This window comes from Leptodactylus fuscus, chromosome 7, assembly GCF_031893055.1.
Source record: "Leptodactylus fuscus isolate aLepFus1 chromosome 7, aLepFus1.hap2, whole genome shotgun sequence".
In the NCBI taxonomy this organism is placed as follows: Eukaryota; Metazoa; Chordata; class Amphibia; order Anura; family Leptodactylidae; genus Leptodactylus; species Leptodactylus fuscus.
In genome coordinates this window covers 93,436,824-93,451,694 of record NC_134271.1, presented here as the reverse complement: position 1 = coordinate 93,451,694, position 14,871 = coordinate 93,436,824, and the positions used below count along the sequence as shown (strand labels likewise).

The following is a 14,871-nucleotide window of genomic DNA, read 5'->3' as shown; positions in this document are numbered from 1 at the left end:
AGCCTGTGCTAGCAGTACCATATAGGCCCAAAGCCTGTGGTAGTAGTAATAGCCTGTTGCCATACAGGCCCAAAGCCTGTGCTAGCAGTAACAGGCTATTGCTACTACCACAGGCTTTGGGCCAGTATGGCAACAGGCTATTACTACTACCACAGGCTTTGGGCTTATATGGTAATATCCCAGACCACGTGACGTCTGGGATATTACCATATAGGCCTGAAGCCAGGTAGGATTAACATGAGCACAAACAGAATGTCATGCATTTTCCCCCCACGGCTTATACTCGAGTCAATAAGTTTTCCCCGTTTTTTGTGGTAAAATTAGGGGGGTCGGCTTATATTCGGGTCGACTTATACTCGAGTATATACGGTATATGCAGGAAGCTTCTAATCTTCCTCTAGTTGAGCTGCAGAAAGAAAGAGTATTAACAATTACCTGCATGGCACAAAACTGATTTGGAGCTCTGTATCAGAACAATTCATCCAACCACTATAAAGATCTGAACAGAATTTAGAAACTATTGAAATAAATAAAAAAACAAGATGATGTTAAAGTGAGTTCATTCATTTTAAGCAATATCTGTCACCAGACTTTAAGGATATTTTTTTTGTAAATTAATACTTTAGGTCAGGGCCGGGCGATTAATCGAAAAGTAACTGAAACCGAACATCAACCAGGATAACCGACGTGATTTTGCTCATGTCTGTTATTTCGGTTTAGTTAATACAATATTTGTGAGGTTCTACCTGCAGTTTTGTTTGGACCAAACATATGCGATTCAGAAAAGTTAATATTATACTCTGGGGCCTCTTCAGACCCCAAAGTATAACAAGCGGGGTGATCAAACATAAAAAAACAGGGTTAGTCACCTCTCCTGGACTCCCTGCTGTTTTTGGGTCTTCTGGCTGACATTAGGGACCGATGAGGCCTGTGAGTGAGCCTCTGCGGGTCACGTGGCGTTATGACGCATAGATGCAAGAATCACAATGTTGCATAAACCCACGTGACCACTGAATCTTGTGTCCTGATGTCAGACAGAAAGCCCGAAGACAGCGCCGAAGCCCAGGAGAGGAACCCTGTTTTTAAGTTTGATTACCTGAAGAGACTCTAAAGTATAATAACAAGGGCATGACCTAAATAACCACCATTAATTGTAATCGAGGTAAAATGCCCAATTAATCACAATTTGATTTAGGTCATAATCGCCCAACCCTAGTTCAGGTGAATATAAGAAACCTTGTAATATATATTATACTGTAATTATATTGTAAGAGGAAAATGCTTTCATATCCTCTTATCAGCTCCTCTCCTGCCTGCTAAACTGCTGCATAGCACTTCTAGCAGTTTTACCGCAGTTTCATCAGCAGGGTTAGTAGTAGTGAGCAGTACAGATGTGAAAAAACTTCTAATGAGCTCGAAATCTAGAACCTTTGTGCTTCTCACTCAATTCTCCTCCTCCTTTCTTCATAAACTTCTCTGAATTGCAGTCTGTCTTCAGTAAAGATGGATCTAGCAGTGAATTGAGCATTTTAGCAGGCAGGAGAGAAGCTGATAAGGAGACAGGAGCACTTTCCTTTTATAAGATATATTAAAATTGCTCTTATATTCGCCTTAACTTCATTTACAAAATTTTTTTTTGGACCGGTACCCTTTAGACAAGGACAGAGCATGTGTTGTAAGGTGACTCAAGTAGTGCATGGCATATTGTTGCAGTAGTATGTTAGCAGCAGTGCATTACTCCATCTTGCTACGCAGAGGGAATGTTTCTTGAACAAATTGTCTGCATATTGGACAGTGCTGAAAATGCATTAGGCATCCATTGCACAGGCACACGTGTCGGCACGGTAACAATACCCAATTTACAGAGTCATTCTGGCATACAACACAGTCTTTGACAGTGTTCTCTTGCATCTCCTCGTCTGATATTCCCAATTTCTCTAGCAGCTCTTTATCCATGGATACATCCTCTGTTGTAGCTTCTGTTGACTGTGCTGGGTTATCACTCACAGACATATAAAGTTGCTAAAAAAAAAAATCATAAAAAATCATAAAAACATTCATTAAGCATCATTACTAAAATAATCTTATTCTTGAAGGAACACTAAAAATAAAAATACACTTTAAAGTTACCTAGAAATGAGTCCAATGAGCCGCATCAGACTCATCTCTGGTGCTCCCGGGACCTGCACAGTGATTCAGTGAAGTCGGAGAAGTATATCTCTGCTTTACTGTGCATGTGCCCAAGATTGGATGCATGAAGAGTCAAGCCAAGGTATACTTCCCCAGCTTCACTTACCCCCTGTTCAGACACTGGGAGTACAGATGCTGAGTAAGTATAAAGGATATTTTTTCAGAGCTGCAGACTTTATAACAAGGCTATTTGAGACACTAAATCCCCAGACCATAAGGACCTGTGGGTGGTTAGTGTCCCAAATTGTCCTGACAGGTTCCCTTTAAGGCTAAGTCACAAAAATGGAACAGATCAGGAGATTAACCCCTTTGTTCCCGGTGGGATTTCTAGTGGATAAGAATATGCAGACTCACAGATAGTGTTGGCAAGATCATCTCCTTTTTACATTTATTGTTTATTTCTAGGGTTAGTTTTTTTTCTTTCTTTTTTTTTAATTAAATGGTCTTGATTTTTTTTTCTTTTATCAAAGTGTTCCCCTCTTGCCCAAGGGCTGTCTCTGGTACTGCAGCTCATCTCTATTCAAGCATGCAGCTCATTTTTATGCTTATAACACAAGGTTTCACCAGTCACTGAAAATATTTACCTTTAGGTCATAGAATTGACCTTGTGAAGTTAGGAGGTACTGATACAATATCCTACAGGGCATCCTGTAACTTCTGTCTGGAATGTGAATGATGGAGAGCATGGACACCTGTAAGGAGAACACGTTACTGTAAATATACATTTAGCGATGTCTGCTGTACTGGGGAGCAATGATAGCAGTCAAGAAACAACCAGTCCCATCCACTGACAACAAGCAGAGATATTGAAATAGGAAGAAATTGAAATGCAAAGTAAATAAGAAGGTTTTTCCTATTCAGCTATAAGAAAGTCAGTTAAAGCATAGAGTACAGTAAGTATATTGTGTGCCCACACCAGTTACTGGATCTGCCATGTGATTGTCAGTAGTGCAGAAACACTGATGCCAATGAGTCAGGAAAAGGTTTAGGCTAAATCCTCTATTTGCTGGAAAAGACTGAATTTATCAGTCAGCAAAACAAGGGAAGCGGGAAATCACCTCCACATGGTAGACGCGCTCTTCTACCTAAGCTCCTGCTGGCCATTACTGAAATGTCTGAGTCAGCAGAATGCCAAATTCCACATTTGCCTCCTAAATCTCAGATTTCAGGAACACAAGATTGATAGCAGGGAGGTGAGCTGTGTCGTTCTTGGCTGCCACACCCAGAGCCGAGGGTCTCATGACTGACTACGACACAGTTTGTTACAGTTTTATGTAATCTTTACTTGTGTCAAGTTAAACGCCCATTTTAGAAAGGGTGGGAGCAGCCCAAGGCAAGCAAGTAGCCTCAGCTATTTCCCTAACTCCTATAGATATGAATAAAAAGAGACCTGCACATGTGCGGCTCCTTCACCATTCACTCCCTGCATGGACACATGTAATACATCGATTAGTCAGGGGGCCCAAGCAAAGGACCTTCTACTATGATGTCTATTTGCTGTGTTAGCGTGTACAATATGAAGTGTGCCAATGGCTTGTCATGGCATTGAAGGGTCTAATAAAGGAGCCAGATCTGTCAGTGTGGTACTGCTAATAAGCCCTGCCAGAGGGGTGTATTGTTGCAACCATAACAATCCATACTATAAAACTAAGGCAGTATTTATCCCGCACACATCAAATACAGTAAAAATAAATCTAAAAGATGACAATGGCAGGATGGCTTCTGTTCATCCCACTTTGCAAAAAATTCCATAAAAGCCATATAAAAATCAATAACAATAAAAACAACAGCATGTCCCACAAAAAACAAGCCCTCATAAAGTTACATCAATTGAAATATAAAAAAATCTATTACAATTTCTTTGCTTCAAGTCTTTTTTTTAACTGTAATTTTATTAAAGGTTTTCAGAAAAGGAAACCTGCAGTTTGAATAGAAAAGCAATAGGGTGTATCTGGAACAAACTAGCAATAAGTCAACAGATATTGACATAAAACAAAAGATAAGAACAAGAGAAGGGTCAGCAACTGACAAGGGGAGTACAAGAGGAAAGGACAGCAGGGATGGAGGGTGTGGGAAAGGACCATCAAAGACCTTGTAGAATGCAGTATGTGCCCCACAGGTTCTAGATCCGGGAGTTTCTCAAATGTATTATCCAAAGAGGCAGTCAAGAACCCCAGGCTATGGACATCTTTCATTCAAGAAATTAATTCAGTACCTATGAAAAAGGGGGTTGGGAGCAACATTTTTCCAGTGTTTAGCTATAAGGATCTTGGCAGCAGTACACAAGTAAAAGAAGAACCTTGAGGTCCAGGGATTCAAGGACACTCCCTGAATAAAGGGAGCATCCATTAGCAGAAGGACTTCCTTCCAAAATATCTGTATCCTAGGGCATTCCTAAAAAAATGTGGTATAGTGAGCCCACAGCATTGTGACAGTACCAGCAATCGTCCGGAATAGTTTGGATTCAGAGAGTGTAGCAGGGCTGGCGTATAGTACCAATGCATGAATAGCTTATAATGAGTCTCCTTAAAGAGGACCTTTCACCTCATGGGGCACATGCGGTGTAATACACTGCTAGAAAGCTGACAGTGTGGTGAATTCAGCGTACTATCGGCTTTCACGTTCTGTGCCGCCGGTGAAGAGCTATCGGTGCGGGTACCGTAACTTTTCAGTGTCAGAAGGGCATTTCTGACAGTCAGTCAGGAACGCCCTTCCTAACAGCAGCGTCTATTCCAGACATACCTTTAATTTGTTAATCCCCTCAGCCGTTTTTGAGTTAACCCGCTTTTATTGATATGCTAATTAGCAAATACATGCTTAGTTAAAAATGAGTTTTCCTATTGATAGAATCCCTTTAAGAAAATGGAGATAAAACAAACAAAACCAAAAACGCTGCATCCCTAAGGCCTACAAGAGCTACATTTTTAATGGGTTAAAATGAATTCTGTATTTCAATTTACTCTACATATAAGTAAATAATATTTTTCCTTCCATAGTTCTGCAACTTTTTATTTCAATTCCTCACTAAAATCTCTGGCTGAAAATCTGTCCACACCTAGTCACAGGTGAGTTTTCGCTACAACTGCATCCAGTCTAGACAGTCCTCTGAGAGCGAATCACATCAACAGAACAAGTCTCCCTCCTGTCCTGACAGCTTGCTACAATGTATCAGTGCCGGTCACAATGTAATATTGCACTTGTGACTGCTTAGGGGGAGTTCACACTACCGTTGGAGACCGTCAACAGTTTCCGTTGCTATTGTCCATTACAAGATTTTAGCAACGGACAGTAGATGAACTGTCACAAATACGTTAAAGTTTCCATTGATTTCAGTGGGATATTATCTTGCGTTGGTTACCGACAATTTGTGCCTGTTAGTGTCCATTATACACCCAATCCGCTACAGGTCCGTTTTTTTGATCATGGATAGAAAAATTCTACATGCAGGACTTTTGTGTCCGTTAAAAATATGGATTCATGATGGATGCCAGTCGTTCATTAAATGGATCAGTTAAAAAGACCGGACACATTAACATCAGTTAGTATCCGTTAATTTTTATTTTTAAACGGACACCTTCATAACGGAATCCAACGGTAGTGTGAACCCTGCCTTAGTGCAGAAGATTATCTTGGCTGAATACAACTGTAGCAAACACCCAGATGGGAGAAGTATTAGGTCTGTACAGCTCTCCAACATTTCAAACAATACTCTGACAAAATGGCCGCGGCTGTGGTGTCCAGACAACAGGTGCGGTATCAAACAAGTATGTCAGTAAGATTAGGAAAGACGGGGACTTTCTATAATCGGTTCTCAAAATATGCAAATAATTAACTCCGAGTCCGGGGCTTCCCTTTATACCACCATGCTGAAATGTGATCTGAAAGCAACAAACCACAACTTTCTGATCTTCATCCAGTAAAAACAAGGACAAAAACTTAGTCAGAGCAGAGCGCGCCCATACATAATCATCAATCATGTGCGTGTGTAAATAGCTATTCATGCATTAGTGCAGACTTACAATAGGGTATAACTCCCGGTCATCCACATCAGACATTGTCAGCAGGGCTATGAGAGGATAACAAGTCCGAGGCACAGGGCCAAAATCTTCTATCTTGTTGTCCTCTTGCAGCTGAATTAATATTTCTTCCTTGCTTTGTTTCTGCACACTGAATGCGTGTTAAGGGAAAATGCTGTGATCATGATATAAGAGGCAGACAGGGCAGACAATGATTAAGAGGGGGATCTTATTCACTGCACCACATTGCTGACACAATGAATCAGTGGTTACAGAGTTCAATGCAAAGTGACTGATATATTCCATGAATTCCAGGTGGCCTAGGGTATACCTAAGTTTTTATTCCAAGTACAATGTGGAGGTTAAAAGAGTTTTCTGGCCCCAAATAGATTTTTTTTATACTGATGTAAGGAATCAGTAGGGTTCAGACACCTGGACCTTGTGCACATCAGCTATCCTAAAAGCATCCAGGCCCTTTAGCCTTAGGTTAAACCTATTGGTTTATTCCAGCAGATAGTGGCCAATATTTTACTCTTTTGTCTATTTTGGGCTTCGCTTCTTCCTTTGTCCAGAGGGCGCTACTGGGTTCTTTAACGTACGCGCTCTGGAGGCAAAATCCGAGGCAAGATGTGACAGGTGCGGTAATCGGTGAGTATAATATGGGCCGCTACCTATTGGCATAATCAAATAAGTAGCGGCCGAACTTCAGCGGTATCAGGGGAGGTTAGGAAAAACAATAAACACATATACTCACCTCTTCTGGACATCCAGCAGCCCCCAGCATTCTCTTCAGGCTTGCATTTGATGTCTCATGGGCCAAGGTCACTGCTGAGACTTGTGACTGGGCGTCAGCAGTCACATGGAGGTGTGCGAGCAGCATGACATCATTATGCTCAGTGCACCCCACATGACCATTATTACCCAATCACAGCTCTCAACTGTGGTGCATACCATCAGACAACAGTCTGAGGAGGACCCTAGATGCCATGGGATGCTGTAAATATGCCCAGAGGTTAAGCAAGGTGATATAAGTATTATTATTTTCTCAATTATTATATTGTCGAGTCCAAGGAGACGACAGAGTATAATAGTGCTTTGTTGGTGATGAACCTCAAATGTTTCAGATTTGAGCTGAGCCCAAGAATCTTGGAAAAGTCAGGTGAAATCTAAGACTAACATATCACTGTATGGGGACCAAAAAAAAGGGGCAATATACTGTGTGGGGGACAAAAAGAAGAGGACAGTATGCTGTGTGGGAGTCAGTAACGGGGACAATAGACTGTGTGGGGGTCAGTAAAGGGGACAATATACTGTGTGGGGGTCAGTAAAGGGGACAATATACTGTGTGGGGGTCAGTAAAGGGGACAATATACTGTGAAAGGACCAGGAAAGAGGGCAATATACTGTGAGGATCAGTGAAAGGGGAATTTACTGTGCGGAGACCAGTAAAAAAGGCAATATATTGTGTGGGAACTAGTAAAGGGGGCAATTTACTATGTGAGGGACAGTAAAGGGGGTCTTACACTGTGTGTGGAGACAATAAAAGGGATAATACAATGTGGGTGCCAGTAAAGATGATAATATACTGTGAGGGCCAGTAGAGGGGGCATTATACTGTGTGCAGACCAAATAAGGTAATTTTTGATCTGCAACCAGAGGGGATGACCTCCAATTTTAATTAGGGGGGCCCCATCATGGAATCAAATATTGCTGCGTTTGGTATTTTTTGCCTTTCTATAGGTCACCTCAGGCAGCAGAGACACTAGGTTTGCCCCTTCTCCAGGGAGACAGAAGTTACAGCAGTGCATAGGGAGCACATGTCAGTTACTCCCCAGGACCACTAATATATAGGCTACAGTGCTGCTCCTATTATTTGAATAAGAGCAGCCTGTATGTGCTCCCCGTCGCTGGAACGGCTGATCTGTGCATAGATCAGAACAGATCTATAGATCTAACACTTCTCACAACTAAGCATTTGCTACAATTGCATCCAGTCTAGACAATACTTTGAGTTTGATAAGTTTTACCTACAATGACACATTGTAGCAAACTATAAGGACAGAAAGAGTTTGTGTTGCTGATGTTTTAAGCTCACGGAGAATCGACTTAACTAGATACAATTATAACAAACCCTCAGCTGTGAGAAGGATTAGGTGTATACAGACTCTCACAGACATGCGATACAATGTGATGTGTGATACAACAGCAATTTGAGTCATATAACTGAATAACTGTAATAATTTCTGTTCCCACAGAGGCGACGACACATCCGCACATCTATGGCTGGGCTGCCTATAATCTGCCATTCCAAGTATTTTTACCAGTAAAGGGTGCATATGTCAGGGACGCTCTTTTGTCCACTTTCTCCATGAATAAGCTGCCCTTCAATCCACAATACAGTCACTACTGAGTCATGATCATACTCTCAGCCTTCTTCAGCCAAATAATGAGGTTGCAAATGTTACTAGGACACAATATACGGGATACAGTGCAAATGAGCAAGGTAAAAATTTTAATGAGGGATGGGAAGGAACGGTGGGTGCACTTACTCTGCAAAACCTACGCCATGCAGAAAGTCATAGATGGTGTCGGAGAATCAGGTATTTGAATCCAGAACATTGTTTTGACAACTTGCAATTTGTTTTTATGATGGTTGAGGAAGGCTATGAATGCAGCCCAACACAAAAATCATAAATCGAGTTCATATCCACGTCGGAGTCTCCAGAAACGGAGAAAAAAGTCCAGCATGGAAGACTTTTTTATTTTGCCACTTCAGTGTTGATTTGGTGTGAATGTGTAACTTCTGTTTTAGTGGTCTGGCTCTAACCTAGCGTTACTTAAAGGGGTTGGCCACTTTCAGACCAATATTGACAAACAAATGTACAATAAAAGATATACAATTTTCCAAAATACTTTGTGTATCAATTCCTCACGGTTTTCTAGATTTCGGCTTGCTGTCCTTCATTCTGTTACTTCTAGAAGATAAAACTCTGACCATGGTCATGTGATTTACGGTCCATGGTCATGTGATGAGCACACAGGTGTACAGCTGATTACCAGGCAGATGTCTGATTACTGCACTGTGACTGTAACGAGCATCACCTGTGTGCTCGTCACATGACCATGGACCGTAAATCACATGACCATGGTCAGAGTTTTATCCTCTAGAAGTAACAGAATGAATGACAGCAAGCAGAGATCTAGAAAACCGTGAGGAATTGATACACAAAGTATATTGGAAAATTGTATATCTTTTTATTGTACATTTGTTTGTCAAATTTGGTCTGAAAGTGGCCAACCCCATTAAGACATTGAAAGATAGATTTAGTAAAATCAGCATTTTGTATACAAGTCTTAAAGGGGTTGTCCCATCACAAGGATCCTATCTATACTGCTTGTTAATGTGAATGTAAGACTTTTCCTAAATACATTGCTTCAGCAAAACTGCTTTGTTTGTCCACTATCTTACTTTATTCAATTCTTTGTGGCCACAGCCCTGACTTAGCTGCTCATGAGTCAAGTGATGTATCTGCTGCTCTCAGGGGGGAGGGAGGAGGGGCTAAGTGCAGGGAGTGAGCCTGTGTTTCTAGCTAATCCTGTGTCTACACCATGTGACCTAGGTCCTGCACTCAGATAGAGGAGAGGAGAGGAGCTGCTTTCATTTCTTCTGTTCTCCCAGTTATCAGGCTAGCTAATACAATTGTGTTCATTATGGCAGAGACAGGCAGTCTCTGTATGTAACACAGAATGGAGTTGCTGCTTCCTGTACTTCATAGTCCAATATGGGTGGGAGGAGCTACACGTGAATTGGGGGTGGAGCTAAACGGCAGGTTGCATGTGAAACCCCGCCCACCAAATGATGCAAGAAACCAGGAAGAAAGAAGATTTTACAGCAGTAAAGACTGATGAGTATGTGAGGTGGGAATACCCCTTTAATAAAGGGTGCAAGGCATGTCTGATTTATCAAGAGACTCCAGCCTCATAAATCTGGCTCAGACGCATGTGCCAGAATCTACACCAAGATCTGTCAGATCAAGGTGTCCCCATCCACATTCACGGAAAGTGATAAGTGAGGTGCAGAACGAAGGATGTGGCGCAAATTGCAACATATCGCCAGACTATCACCTATCTACACCACAAAAGTGGCCTGCATGGCTTCAGATTTACAGCAGTGTGGTTTCCAAACGCAGATAGTAGAATTGACACTATCAGTTTTTTTCCCTATCTAGACAATACGATGATAGCCACTCCATCTGAATCTCTTCTGCAAGATCTCCTCAAAGTAATTATCAAACTTCAGACCCATCAGTGCTGCCTTGGACTCAAAGAAAGTAAAATTTTGTCTATTTGGTTGGGGTATGTGTATATATAAGTGCTGTGTATGTATGGATGTAACTATGTAATTAATTTTCTCAATTGCTGTGAACTTTCTGTTTTGATATTTTTATAATGACTAAGTTTTTGATGTTGATGTTACTTATTTGGTTGTGTAACTTATAACTCATGTTAACATTATGGTTGTTGATTTTTCCAATTAAAGAGATACAGGAGAGTATCATGCATATGTAATGTAATGATATAATGTATGCATACAGTGATTCCACTAGCAGAATAGTGAGCGCAGTATAATGGAGTATAATATAGGATGTAACTCTAGATGAGCTCAGGATAAGTATTTCAATGTATGTATATAGTGAATTTGCCACGAGAAGAGTGAGTGCTGCTCTGGAATATAAGATGGTACAACACAGGATCAGTACAGGATAAGTAACGTAATACAGTGTGTGTACTCTGAAGGTGGGGGGATAATCCAGCGATTCTACCAGCAGAATAGTGAGAACAGCTCTGGAGTGTCATACAGGATATAACTCCAGATCATTACAAGATGACAAGTAAAGTCATATATATAATCAGTGACCTCACCAGCAAAATAGTGAGTGCAGCTCTGAAGTGTATTAAAGGATGGCGCTCAGGATCAGTACCAGCTTAAGTAATATCAGTGACCCCACCAGCAGAATGGGGAGTATAGCTCTTGTGTACAATACAGGTTGGAACTCAGCATTATTACAAGCTAAGTAATGGAATGGGTGAAAATTCCTAAACTACATTAGAAAACAGGAAATATCTGAACTGCAATCTGAATGGAAAAGGATACACATGCTGCTCTTTGTACATATATTCACCATACAAGGCATCCTCCAGTACCCCAGGGGTCTGTATCTGGAAGCAGTAGACATGTTTCTGCAGAGCCTCTTGCACTTTCTGCACACTGCATCCCCAGTAACAAGACAGAATACATTTCTCCAGACAGTTTGGTCTCACTGTAACCCCTTCTGTGTAAAGAAAGCAAACAAAACAGGAATAAATCAGCTGTTATCTCTCCCTCTACAATATCTGACAAATAAGCGCTTGGTTTTCTACCGCCATCATCCTTGCGTTCACATCTAACCATGTTTATGTGAATGACTATGGAGATTTGGCATTGTCACTCTCCAGCATCATCCTGTTACTTAACAGGGTTAAAATTATATTTCTACTCTAAGATAAACACCCTCCCCTGCCTAACTTCTGACTTACTTAGTTTACAAAAAATGTATATTTATCTTGATAGCCATGGTGGTCATGTGACTGCCCCAGGCACATTTTCAGATTTTCCGGTGATACTCAGTTTCCCTGTTAACAGAAACAGAACATCACCTATACTAACCCCACACCATCATACTTACTTGTCTTCCTGTCCTGATCTTCTGGGCACATTGCATCCTTTAGGGGAAGCCGATTTCACCTCTTCTTGACGTCTGCTGGACCCCCCATGCTTGCGCAATAGAGCTGGGGTGCCAGCTAAAGCTCATGCTGGCATTCCGGTTTTATTGTGCAGGCAACGGCAGACGTCAAGAAGAGGAGGAGCCGTCCCCCTAGAAAGAAGTAATGTCCCATGCCCAGAAGATCCAGACAGGAAGACAGGTAAGTATGATGGGGTGGGTGGTTGAGTTAGTTAGTTGGGCAGGCTAGCTATGGAAACAGGGAGGGTGTATGAGGGAGGTGAGGTGGTGTGAGTCAGCTCTGAGTGAAGACCAATGTATCATGGTAGTTGTAGGAAAACAGAACAGGAAACTACCCATGTAAACAAATGCAGAAGATGCCAGGAGCTCACAGAGATACCCCAAAAGGGATTCTATTCTATCTTCAAGTGATGAGTGTTGTTACATATAGCGCCACCTTGAGAGACCTGGGATATTTCTTATTATGTAATCGGCATATTACACAGAAATATGGGGGAACTTTTCTCTTGTTTTCCTCAAGAATTACTTACTATCCAGTGAGGCAGTATCTGGATTAACTATTTCTAGGCCAAAGGGGTTCCGCACTTCCTTCATCTGTTTTTTACAAATTAAAGTATTGGAATTAGTCTCATCTGAGTTTCTCAGTATAACAGGTACGTCCAAGCCACGCCTGCAATAAGAAAAAACAATGTCACTTATAGAAGAAAGTTGCTTTAGTTCAGCATATTTCCTGATCATTTTAAACATCAGAAAAATCTCAAATTCTTCAGAAAATAAGGAAAAGAGTGTAATTATAACCTAAGACACATTATCATTTTCTTTTTTTTTATAAACCTTAAGAGGGAGCGGTTAGGGCAGATTTGCATTTTTGTCATTGGCAGCCATGATTGCTCTGCAGTAGGGCTGCGCAATTGAATTTATTTGCCCTTGCAAAGAATCACGCCCTGCAGTCTGATAGTATATGCTTTCTCCTCCTGTCGCAAACTTCACTGTAGTCAACAGTTTGTTAGTAGGATGAGGAAACCTGCATTAGATATATCTGACTTAACGCCCTTATGCAAGCTCACTGAACTTATTTTGTCTCTTTAAAGAGGACCTTTCACCACCTCTAACATATCCAGTTCTTTAAATCATTTGATAAGTGCTGCTCCTTGGATTCTGGAACGGTTAGAATTTTTTTCTCTAGCCCCACCATTCCGAGCAATCAATGCTGTTAGTTGTAGTGCCTGATATGCTATTTAGGCTCTGTACTGTCAGGAAGGCAGTGCCAGGCAGAAACAGACAAGGGGTGATTCTGAGTAATCTCTTGTTGTCTGACAATTCATTGGCATTGGCCCATCTGACATTACGGAGCTTACAGTAATAGCACATCAGGCACCAAAACTAACTGCGCTTGTCGCTCAGGAACAGTGGGGACTAGAGAAAACATTTCACTTGTGCAGGAATCAGTGTAGTGACACCTATTAACCTTAAATTGGTCGAGATGGTAAAAGGTTCAATTTAAGCTAAAATGTGAAAATTGACATTAAAATCATCTGTGGTCACGGTTCCCTGAATACGATATGCAAAGAACAATACTTACCCTCTATCCAGAGAACAGAGGATAAATTGCTGATTGGTGGTGGTACTGCTGCTAAGACCCTTAATGACCTCAGATATACTAAATGCTCACGATCAGAGTCTCTGCTATGTAAAACAGAGGAGACCTGGCATTGTGGCGCCTGTTCTGTTTTTGAGTAGGTGCCATATTTAATGTGCAAACATCTACCGTACTGGGGATATTGAAATGCTGAGAAAAGTCTCATGCATATTAGTACGACTGAGACTTTTTTTTTCAAAAACGCAATACAGCTGTTATTGTGACGTCTGGGTTTGTCTGCATCCACCAGGGGTTCGTCAGATTTTCCTGCAGATGCATTCATGGTGAAAGAAAAACACTTCCCATTCTCAGGATTGGTCAGACCCCCAAAAAGGGGTTATGTTTGTGGCATCACCCCTTTAACATACAGACTGACAAGTCTTGATTAGAGATGGGCGAATCACAGGAGAGCTGCTGCCACTATTGAATTTAATAGCAGCTCTTCTCTTAGCGAGACAACTGCTGATAATAGCGGCGGTGATCCTGCTATCGTGTACTCACAGCAGCCATTTTACTTTGTCTGAGACAAATCTCAAATTGTTCAGTTTCATTCCATTTGGGTAACCTCCTGGTCCAAATCAAAAGTCAAAAATACTTGTAAAATCGGGGTCAATTTTATTACGTTATTATCAAAATGGGTGAAAGATAAAGTAGAGCAGTTGTCCGTAGTAACCAATCAGATTGCTGATTTGATTTCCATATGGATTAAAGGGGATGTTCCACTGATGACTCTTATTCCATATCCATGGGATACAGAATTACTTTGTGATCAGGGGGTCTGATGGTTGTAGTCCAGTCCTCTGTCATTCCTATGGGGCTGCTGGAGATCACTACCCTGGAAGTCTCTTAGAAGTGACAGGATGTGTGGCCTCTAGATAAGTGGCATTAGTAGCAACATGATAGCTCTGGAATCTGACAACTGCTCCACTTTCCCTTGCACTAGTTTTAATGAATCTCACTGTGTGTGTCAGGTGTCTTGCAAGAAGATATAAAGGAAACAGATGGCAGCCCGTAAGAAAGCATACATAGTCACTCACCATCCCAGTACTATTCCGCAAGTGACTACAAAGCAGACAGACACCACGGTAATGTAGAAGAGAGGAGAATATTCGTATAATGTGGCCAGAAATATCGCTGGCATCGCCGCGCCAGGCAGTCTAACCCTAGTCACAACATAACAGACGAAACAAATGCTTTTGCTACTGTTTTGCTCCATCCAAGCTGCCGTAGCGGTAAGCTGTCG

The 14,871-nt window shown here is 41.5% G+C and overlaps 1 protein-coding gene across 1 annotated transcript; it reads right to left on the bottom strand.

Moving 5' to 3' along the window:
- Positions 1-274: 274 nt before the first annotated feature.
- Positions 275-14,821, bottom strand: CGRRF1 (cell growth regulator with ring finger domain 1). The gene is made up of 6 exons (XM_075282546.1): positions 14,666-14,821; positions 12,520-12,659; positions 11,362-11,539; positions 6,210-6,357; positions 2,775-2,882; positions 275-2,022 (listed from the first exon to the last, which is right to left on the bottom strand). The coding sequence occupies exons 1-6, from the start codon at positions 14,767-14,769 to the stop codon at positions 1,735-1,737; spliced, it is 966 nt and encodes a 321-aa protein (XP_075138647.1). The 5' UTR covers positions 14,770-14,821; the 3' UTR covers positions 275-1,734.
- Between the last annotated feature and the right edge of the window lie 50 nt (positions 14,822-14,871).

Excerpts from the sequence above, each read along its gene's own strand:
- CGRRF1 (XM_075282546.1), bottom strand. The coding sequence starts at position 14,769 with ATGCCAGCGATATTTCTGGCCACATTATACGAATATTCTCCTCTCTTC. Across the intron at positions 11,540-12,519 it reads AGATACTGCCTCACTGGATA|AAGGGGTTACAGTGAGACCA; the intron begins GTAAGTAATTCT and ends TTCTTTACACAG. Across the intron at positions 2,883-6,209 it reads ACCGGGAGTTATACCCTATT|GTGTCCATGCTCTCCATCAT; the intron begins GTAAGTCTGCAC and ends TTCTCCTTACAG.